The following is a 10000-nucleotide window of genomic DNA, read 5'->3' as shown; positions in this document are numbered from 1 at the left end:
TCGCCAACTGCATCGTCCTGGCCCTGGAGCAGCACCTCCCCGACGGAGACAAGACCCCCCTTTCTGAACGCCTGGTGGGTCTCTCTCTCACACACACACACATACACACACACACACACGCGCACACACACACACACACACACACACACACACACACACAGGCGCATGCACGGACACGCACGCACACAGGCGCACACACACACACACACACACACACACACACACACACACACACTTAACAACTAAATACATTGCACTGATTGTGTGTGTGTGTGTGTGTGTGTGTCTCTCTCTCCCAGGATGACACAGAGCCCTACTTCATCGGCATCTTCTGTTTCGAGGGAGGCATCAAGATCCTGGCTCTAGGCTTCGCCTTCCACAAGAACTCCTACCTGAGGAACGGCTGGAACGTCATGGACTTTGTGGTCGTGTGCACCGGGTGAGCTCCTCCGACCACGGTTGAACCGCTTTGCAGATGGGTGGGGAGGGGCGAGGTGGGAGGTGGGGGAGGGGGGAAGGGGGAGAAGGCTCAGGAGGTAGAGCCGGCGGCGTCTAACGCTCGCAAGGTCAGTCGGCGGTTCGATTCCCCGGCTCCTCCTCCTCCTGTCTCCACGTGTCGAGGTGTCCTCGGGCAAGACACTGAACCCCCCGAATCGCTCCCAACGAGCGGGCCGGCGTCTTGCATGGTAGCTCGCCGCCATCGGTGTGTCGGAAAGTGCTTTGGAATAAGGCGCTATATAAGTCAGTCCAGACACTTTTATCCAAAGTGACTTACAATGAGAGATGACAGGGCCAGTCTCCTTGGAGTAACTTAGGGCTAAGTGCCTTGCTCAAGGGCACACTGGTGGTGGTGTTCCCAGGTCTTACTCAAGGCTACACATTAGTGGTGGTGTTCCCAGGTCTTACTCAAGGACACACTAGTGGTGGTGTTCCCAGGTCTTACTCAAGGACACACTAGTGGTGGTGTTCCCAGGTCTTACTCAAGTCTGCACACTAGTGGTGGTGTTCCCAGGTCTTACTCAAGGACACATTAGTGGTGGTGTTCCCAGGTCTTACTCAAGGCTACACATTAGTGGTGGTGTTCCCAGGTCTTACTCAAGGACACACTGGTGGTGGTGTTCCGAGGTCTTACTCAAGTCTGCACATTAGTGGTGGTGTTCCCAGGTCTTACTCAAGGACACACTAGTGGTGGTGTTCCCAGGTCTTACTCAAGGACACACTAGTGGTGGTGTTCCGAGGTCTTACTCAAGGCTACACATTAGTGGTGGTGTTCCCAGGTCTTACTCAAGGACACACTAGTGGTGGTATTCCCAGGTCTTACTCACTACCCACTACTCACTACACACACACACACACTCTGCCAGGGGGGGGTCACCCATGAGTGCGGTCACACCAGCGAGGAGCCACTCCCACCCAGGGCAGCAGACTGCAGACGTTGCAGCTCAAAGTGCTCCAATCATTATATAATCAGAATTTAATAATTTTTTAAAGGCAATATTAAAAAGATGGGTTTTTAGTCTTGACTTGAACATATTTGCTGAGGTTGCATCCTTAATGTAAACTGGCAGTGCATTCCACAATTTGGGAATTGGGTACACACATGGAAGGAACCATACCTGTGTGTGTAGAAGGAGGAGACATGAGAAGGAGGGGGGGAGGGACAGGAGGGAGGCTGGGAGGGAGAGAAGGAGGAGAGAGGGGAGGGTGAGAAGGAGGAGGGAGAGAAGGAGGAGGGAGAGAAGGAGGAGGGGAGGGAGGGGAGAGGAGGGAGAGAAGGAGGAGGAGAGGGAGGGGAGAGGATGGAGAGAAGGAGGAGGGGTGGGAGGGACAGGAGGGAGAGAGGGGAGGGAGGGGAAGGGTGGGAGAGAAGGAGGAGGAGAGGGAGGGACAGAATGGAGGGGAGGGAGGGGAGGGAGAGAAGGAGGAGGGGAGGGAGAGACAGGAGGGAGGGTAGAGGAGGGAGAGAGGGGGAGAAAGACAGAGGGAGGGAGGCGGAAAGGGAAAGAGAGGGTGAGAAAGAGAGAAAGGAGAGAGAGGGTGCGTTTAGGACTGAAGCCTTAGCTGTGAGGGAGAGACAGAGAGAGACAGAGAGACAGAGAGAGACAGAGAGGAGGAGAGAGAAAGATGAGAGGGGGAGGGGAAAACTGAGGGAGAGAGAGAGAAAGAGAGAGAGAGAGAGAGAGAAAGAGAGAGAAAGAAAGAGCGAGAGAAAGAGAGAGAGACAGAGAAAAAGGAGTGGGTTGCGCGAAAGGGAGTGGACAGAGAGAAGGGAACAGGCAGAAGGAGGGAGAGTGAAAGTCAAATAGAGGGAGGAGAGAGACACAGAGGGCGTACGTGTGTCCTCATGTGTCCTCTCCTCTGTCCAGCCTCTCCTTTTTTTTCAACCTATCCCTCCATCCATCCTCTTGCTCTATGTACCATCTGCCATATGAATGATGCTGTACATCTCTCTTTCTTCTCTCTCTCTCTCTCTCTCCATCACTGGAATGACATGTCCTGCAGCTGTGGGGCTGAGTGCTCTCTGTGCGTGACACTCTCTCTCTCTCTCTCTCTCTCTCTCCCCATCCCTCCCTTCCTCCTTCCCTCCCTCCCTCCCTCCCTCCCTGCCTCCCTCCTTCCCTGTGCCCCTTTCAATCACTCATTTCCTCCTCCCTCTCTCCTTCTTATCCCCATGCCTCTGTCACTCTATCCCTCCCTCCCCCCTCCCCACCACCCTGCTCACGCTCTCTCTCCATTTTTCTCTCTTTCTGAATGACTTTCTGAATGGTTGATTTTCAACCTCCGGTTTCTTCTCTTCTGCCACACACACTCGAGATGGATTTGGAGTGTGTCTACCTTGTCCGTATCGTGTGTCGTTCTGCAGATGTGCTGTGGATACGGGTCAGTTAGGGCTGCAACACCAAACTTTTTTTGTAGTCGAGTATTTTTGTTTTGGGGGTCGAGGATGTGTGGATGTGTGTGTGTGTGTCTGTGTGTGTGTGAGTGTGTGTGGGTGTGTGTGTGTGTGTGTGTGTGTGTGTGGGTGTGTGTGTGGGTGTGTGTGGGTGTGTGTGTGTCTGTGTGTTTTTGGCAGAATCTAAACCCACTGGTCCAAATCAAGCATGCCACAGGATGGGGTTTCAGTTTTTGAATGATATTAACAGTTCATTGACATTGCATGGAGTTGTCATGGCGTTGTCATGGCGTTGTCATGGCGTTGTCATGGCGTGTCATTTCATTCTGCATTCAGAGAGACTGCCTGTTCCGTCTGTCTTCAGTGTAACGTTTCGAGAAGAAGCGAGAGAGATATAGATATGTAGAGAGATGTAGAGATGTAGAGATGTAGAGATGTAGAGAGAGACAGAGAGAGGTAGAGAGAGGTAGAGATGTAGAGATGTAGAGAGATTTAGATATGTAGAGAGATTTAGAGATGTAGAGATGTAGAGATGTAGAGAGATGTAGAGAGATGTAGAGAGATGTAGAGATGTAGAGAGAGACAGAGAGAGGTAGAGAGAGGTAGAGATGTAGAGATGTAGAGATGTAGAGAGATGTAGATATGTAGATATGTAGAGAGATGTAGAGATGTAGAGATGTAGAGAGATGTAGATATGTAGATATGTAGAGATGTAGAGTTGTAGAGATGTAGAGAGATGTAGAGATGCAGAGATGTAGAGAGAGGTAGAGAGATGTAGAGAGATGTAGAGATGTAGAGATGTAGAGATGTAGAGATGTAGAGATGTAGAGATGTAGAGATGGAGAGGTTTGTAGAGAGAGGTAGATATGTAGAGATGTAGAGAGATGTAGAGATGTAGAGATGTAGAGAGATGTAGAGATGTAGAGACTTCTTCTTTTCGTGTCCACAAGAGAGTCAGTTACAAGGCTTGGCTAGATGTGGTTCAACCACAGCTGAACACATTGCTGTCCCTTCTCATTAAACTCTGCCAAGTCTGTTGATGTGCAGGGCTGTTCCAGCAGGGGGCATATCAGGAGGTGCTGCATGGTCTGTGGTTCAGTGCCACAGTCACACACAATGTCCCCGTCATTTAGGTATCCCCATTTGGCGAGAGTGGCTTTTGTAAGTCCAAAACCAGATCTTATCCTGTTTAGGCATTTCCACACTGCGTAGTTGGTGTCTGCTCCAGGGGGCAGTGCCTCGCTCGCCTTTAGCTCCATTGTTGTTGCTGGTGGGAGTTTGTCCAGCCTTTCTTCCCACCGAGTGACTCTTTCACTGCTTGTGCTCGGTGTTCCGAGGGGCGGGACGCTCTTCAGGAAACTTTTCCTTGATTTAAGGCGGCTTTTGGCTGGCACATGGCCAAAGAGAGGATGTCTTTGGTCAGTAGACTGTTGTTGGCGCTCTTTTTTGCTTGCTGCATTTCGTCGTATCTCTGGTGGGGCTATGCCTGCCAGGATGTACAGACGGTCTGTTGGTGTTGGTTTCAGACAGCCTGTGATAAGGCGGCAGCTAGCATTGAGGGCGGGATCCAGCTTCTTGGCATGGGCAGCTCGCTCCCATACTGGGCAGGCATACTCGGCAACTGAGTAGCAGAGAGCTAGTGCGGTTGACTTCAGGGTCTGTGGGTTAGCACCCCAGGTTGTGCCAGTGAGCTTGCGGATGATGTTGTTCCTCGCACTCACTTTACACTTGGTCTTCTCAGTGTGGGTCTTAAAAGAGAGGCATCTGTCCAGGGTTACCCCTAGGTAGACTGGGTGCTCACAGTGTTCAAGGGAGGTTCCTGACCAGCTGACCTTCAGTTGGCGCTTGGCTTCACGGTTTCTCAGGTGGAAGGCACACACCTGTGTCTTAGATGGGTTTGCACGTAGGTGGTTCTCTTCATAGTACGGTGTTAGCTCTGCCAGAGCGTTGGAGAGTCTGTCTTCCACAACTGTGAAATCAGTGGCTTGTGCACTTATGCCAAGATCGTCTGCATAGATGAAGCGGCGGGTGTCTGCGCTTTTTGGTTGGTCGTTGGTGTAGATATTAAAGAGAAGTGGTGCAAGCACACTTCCTTGTGGAAGGCCATTCTTGAGTTTTCGCCACCTGCTTTTCTTTCCTCCTAGCTCAACGAAGAAGTGCCTATTTTCAAGCATGCTTTCAATCAGTTCTGTCAGACGGGTGTCTCTTGTGGTCTCCAGGATCTTGCTGAGGAGACGTCTGTGATTGACTGTGTCATAGGCAGCTGAGAGGTCGACTAACACCACACCAGTTACCATCCCTTCCTCATATCCGTCTTCGATGTACTGGGTGAGGTTGAGTACTTGGCTAGTTGTTGACTTGCCAGGGCGGAAACCTGCTTGTTCAGGGATGAGGTGTTCGTCAACAAAGGTACAGATTCTGTTGAGGATCAGACGTTCAAAGAGCTTGTAGGTGTGACTTAAAAGTGAGATTGGTCTGAAGTTCTTAGGAGCGGATGGATCTTTCCCCGGTTTTAACAGTGCTATAATGTGGGCTTTCTTCCAGATGTTAGGGAGCTTGTGTTGTTAAGCACTCATTGTAGAGCTGTAGAAGCCACGTCTTTGCCTTGTGACCGAAGTGCTTGATCTGTTCGGTTGCGATGTTATCCAGTCCAATTGCCTTTCCTGGTTTGAGGATAGAGATTCCCCCTTCCAGCTCTCCCAGTAAGCTGTCTTGTAAAAGCAGGGTCCGCGATGTATTTCTTGCGGTTCAGCTTGGGTCTCAGAGAGAGACTGAGAGAGGTAGAGAGATGTAGAGAGAGGTAGAGAGAAACAGAGAGGTAGAGAGAACTAGAGACAGAGACAGAGAGGTAGAGAGAAACAGAGAGGTAGAGAGAACTAGAGACAGAGACAGAGAGGTAGAGAGAGATAGAGAGATGTAGAAAGACACAGAGAGATGTAGAAAAATGAGAGAGGTAGAGAGAGGTAGAGAGGTAATGAAAGAAAGAGAGAGGTAGGGAGACAGAGAGAGGTAGAGAGAGGTAGAAAGACAGAGAGAGGTAGAGACAGAGAGAGGTAGAGAGAGGTAGAGAGACAGAGAGAGGTAAAGAGAGGTATAGGGAAAGACAGAGAGAGGTAGAGAGAGGTATAGAAATGGAGACAGAGGTAGAGAGATGTAGAGAGAAAAGGAGGGACTAGGAGAGAAGGAGAGAGGAAATCTTGAAGGCAAAATAGTGATAAGAAAATGGTTGCCTGTCTGTAGTGTATATATACTGTATGTGTGCAAGTGTGTGTGTTCATGGGTACAGTATGCGTGTGTTTGCGACATATAGAGAGTTTTATGAAAAGAGGAGGTCAAATCCTACTGGGAAATGTAGGCTGTGGAGAGAGAGAGAGAGAGAGAGAGAGAGAGAGACAGAGGACAGAGAGATAGGGAGAAAGGGGGCAGCACTGTGGGGCAGCACTGTGAGACAGCGGCTGACTGGGAGAGAGTCACGTGATCCTGTGTGCGTCTCTCTCTTCCCTCAGGCTTCGCAGAGAGAGAAAGAGTGGGAGAGAGAGAGAGAGGGGGAGAGAGAGAGAAGAGAAAGTTGAGTGGAGGGATAGAGAGGTGAAACAGGAGAAGCAATACACCTGCTGAAAGAAGAGCAGTGTTACGGCCTGAATCAAGCGGTCAAATGTGGCAGTACCCCAGAACAGACAGACACAGAGACTAGGGTAATAATAATAATATTTATTAAAAGGGGTTAGGCTGAGAATGGTCGTAGGGCAAGCGGGGGTCAGGCAGGGGGAGTAGTCGGCAGGCAGGCAGGGGTACTTAGGCAGGAGGGGGTAGTCGGCAGGCAGGCAGGGGCTTTAGGCAGGAGAGGGTAGTCGGCAGGCAGGCAGGGGCTTCGGCAGGAGGAGGTCTCTCCTCCTTAGATCGTAAACACGTTGTGGGGGATCCCATGGAGCCGAACCACATGGAGCGTGAGGAGCTCGGCCGTTTCGGCCGCGGAGGGGAGCTTGGGGAGAGCAACGAAGTGGACCACCTTGGAGAAACGGTCGACAATGATCAGGATGGTGTCCTTACCCCTGGACATGGGGAGGCTCGTAACAAAGTCCAGGGCTATGTGAGACCACGGCCGACCGGGGATGGGAAGGGGGCACAGGAGCCCCGCAGGCGGGCGATGGGAGGCCTTGCTCCGGGAGCAGACGGTGCAAGCACCCACGAACTCCCTGACGTCTCCCAGGAGAGTGGGCCACCAGAACCGCCGGCTGATGAACTCCGCCGTCCGGTGGACGCCGGGGTGACAGGCGAAATGGCTAGAGTGACCCCACTCTAGTACTTGTGACCGGACAGCGGGGGGCACGAACAGCCGTTGCCGAGGTCCATTGCCAGGGTCGGGTTGGGCACGCTGGGCCTGCCTTACCACCGATTCGATGGCCCAGGTGACGACACCCACCACCCGGGCTGGGGGAAGGATGGTGTCCAGGGTCCCCGGAACCTCAGGGGGCTCCCCCGGGAACAGCCGGGAGAGGGCGTCAGCCCTGACGTTCTTGGACCCCGGGCGGTAGGTGAGGGTGTAGTCGAACCGGCTGAAGAAGAGGGCCCAGCGTGCCTGTCTGGAGTTCAGCCTCTTCGCCGTCTTCATGTAGGTCAGGTTTTTATGGTCAGACCACACGAGGAACGGCAGCTTCGCTCCTTCCAGCCAGTGTCTCCACTCTCCGAGGGCGGCGTGGATCGCCAGAAGCTCCTTATTTCCCACGTCGTAATTATTCTCGGCTGGGTCGTAACGCCGGGAGAAGTAGGCGCAGGGGTGGATCTTCTGGTCCTCCTCCGACCGCTGGGAGAGGACGGCCCCGACACCCGTGTCGGACGCATCCACCTCCACAATGAATTGTCTAGCTGGATCGGGGTGAGCCAACACCGGCGCAGTGGTGAAGAGGCCCTTTAGGGCAGAGAAGGCAGCCTCTGCCTCCGGGCTCCAGGAGAACGGGTGAGCCGTGGAGGTGAGTGCGGTGAGGGGGGCTAAACCCCTTGATGAACCGCCGGGTAAACCCGGCGAACCCGAGGAAGCGTCGGAGTTGGGTTCGGTCGGTGGGCCGCGGCCACTCTACCACTGCCTTGATTTTGGCCGGGTCCGCACGCATCCGCCCCTCTTCCACGACGAACCCCAGGTAGGTAACGGAGGTGGAGTGGAAGGCGCACTTCTCTGCCTTGACGTAGAGGCGGTTCTCAAGGAGGCGCTGCAGGACTAGCCGAACATGCTGGTGGTGTTCCTCCATGGTCCGTGAAAAGACCCGGATGTCGTCCAGGTATACCACAACGAAGATGTTGATCATATCCCTCAGCACATCGTTAACCAACTCCTGGAAAACCCCGGGTGCGTTGGATAGGCCGAAGGGCATCACGAGGTATTCAAAGTGACCCAGGTGGGTATTGAAACCGGTCTTCCACTCGTCCCCCTTCTTGACCCTAACTAAGGGATAGGCGTTCCGAAGGTCAAGTTTGGTGAACACCCGGGCGTGAGTGAGTGGCTCGAAAGTGGAACTCATAAGGGGGAGTGGGTACTTATTTTTAATGGTGATATCATTCAATTTACGAAAATCAATACAGGGTGTTATGGCCAATTTTACTTTAGGCTTTTATTTTGGATGATTTGTGTTTAATGTTTTGAGTTATATTTATATTTCACGATTAATGTTTATTTTATGTTTTTGGTTATTTATGTAAAGAATAGCGTTATGTTTTTGGTTATAGAAGTATTAAGGTTTAGTCGTAATTGAGTGTCACATGGTCAGGTGATAGCCAGCCCAGGTGTATTTATGGAGTCAATTAGCAGCACCTGGGTGGATGGAAATTAGGTTAGACTGGCAACACCATTATTTTGACCACGACCACGATCACTCCTTTCTGTAATTACATAATTTACCGTTCGCTTTAAGACTTTTCGTTTCGTTTGGATACTTTGGATTACTTTTGGACAATAAATATTTTACATTTTTACAACTTACAAAGAAAGCGTGGCGTGCGTGATTATCCAGCCCAGACTATTACTGTTTTCATTCGCATGGTGGAATTGGCGGCTACACAGGGCCTCAGGCTACCATCCTTCTTCGCCACAAAGAAGAAGCCCGCCGCTAGGGGGGAAGACGATGGTCTAATTACACCTGAGGCTAGGGACTCGGCGATATAATTACGCATCACCTCCTTCTCCGGGACCGAGAGGTTGTAGAGACGACCCGTGGGAAGGAGGTCGATGGGACAATCATATGGCCGGTGAGGGGGAAATGAAAGGGCTCGGTCCTTACTAAACACCAGGGCAACGTCGTGATAAACGGAGGGGACACCGGTGAGATCCAGGGGAGAGACTACGGGCCTGGGACCGCTGGACGGAGAATGGGCGGAGCGCAGACAGTTGGCATGACAAGCAATGCTCCAACCCAAAATCCGCCCAGTGGTCCAGGAGATGTGAGGATCGTGTCTCTCCAACCACGGCCTACCTAACACTAGGGGTGCAGTGGGTGCGTGCAAAACAAGGAAGCGTGCTGTCTCCACGTGATTACCAGACAGAGTGAGGGTGAGGGATTCAGTGCTGTGAGTAATTTGACCAAGGGAACGCCCGTCAATAGCCTGGGGAGACAAGGCTCTGTCAAGGGGAACGAGTGGAATACCAGCCTGACGAGCAAGAGTAATGTCCATAAGGCATTCGTCAACCCCAGAATCAATGAGAGCGCTGACGGACAGGGACTCCTTACCCCAGGAAAGGGTGGCTGGGAACAGGCGGTTGAGGTCTCCGTTGGGCTGGGGGAACGAGGCACGGCTCACTAATAATCCCCTAATTAGTGAGCCGGGTCTTTTGGGCAAGCCGGGCACGTCCGGAGAACATGTCCGGGCTTCCCAATGTATAGGCACAGGTGATCCCGCATCCTCTGCTCTCTCTCCTCCTGAGACAGACGAGACCGGCCGATCTGCATAGGCTCCTCCCCCGACCCGGAAGAGGAAGGAGCCGGGGGCAGCATGGGGACTCGAGGGGGCAGTGCAGAGCGGGTTACCGCAGAGCTGGGGAAAGTCTGCGTACGGCTGGAACCAGGATGAAGGGGAACTATGGAGCGGGGGTTGCGCTCCTGGTGACGCTCCCGCAGT

The 10000-nt window shown here is 52.5% G+C and overlaps 1 protein-coding gene across 1 annotated transcript in view; it reads left to right on the top strand.

Annotated features, from left to right (window-relative positions):
• Window positions 1-10000, top strand: part of LOC308150176 (voltage-dependent P/Q-type calcium channel subunit alpha-1A-like) — a gene marked incomplete at both ends in the record, with an annotated part of 259861 nt that overhangs the window by 48827 nt on the left and 201034 nt on the right. The window contains 2 exon segments of the mRNA XM_080523035.1: window positions 1-74; window positions 300-439. The exon segment at window positions 1-74 is cut by the window's left edge and continues 32 nt beyond it. Of these exon segments, the coding sequence (XP_080379161.1) occupies window positions 1-74; window positions 300-439 (214 nt within the window).

Source organism: Nansenia antarctica (genome assembly GCF_963989245.1).
Source record: "Nansenia antarctica genome assembly, chromosome: 2".
In the NCBI taxonomy this organism is placed as follows: domain Eukaryota; kingdom Metazoa; phylum Chordata; class Actinopteri; order Argentiniformes; family Microstomatidae; genus Nansenia; species Nansenia antarctica.
The sequence above is the reverse complement of the archived record's forward strand: the minus strand, read 5'-3'. Positions and strand labels throughout refer to the sequence as shown.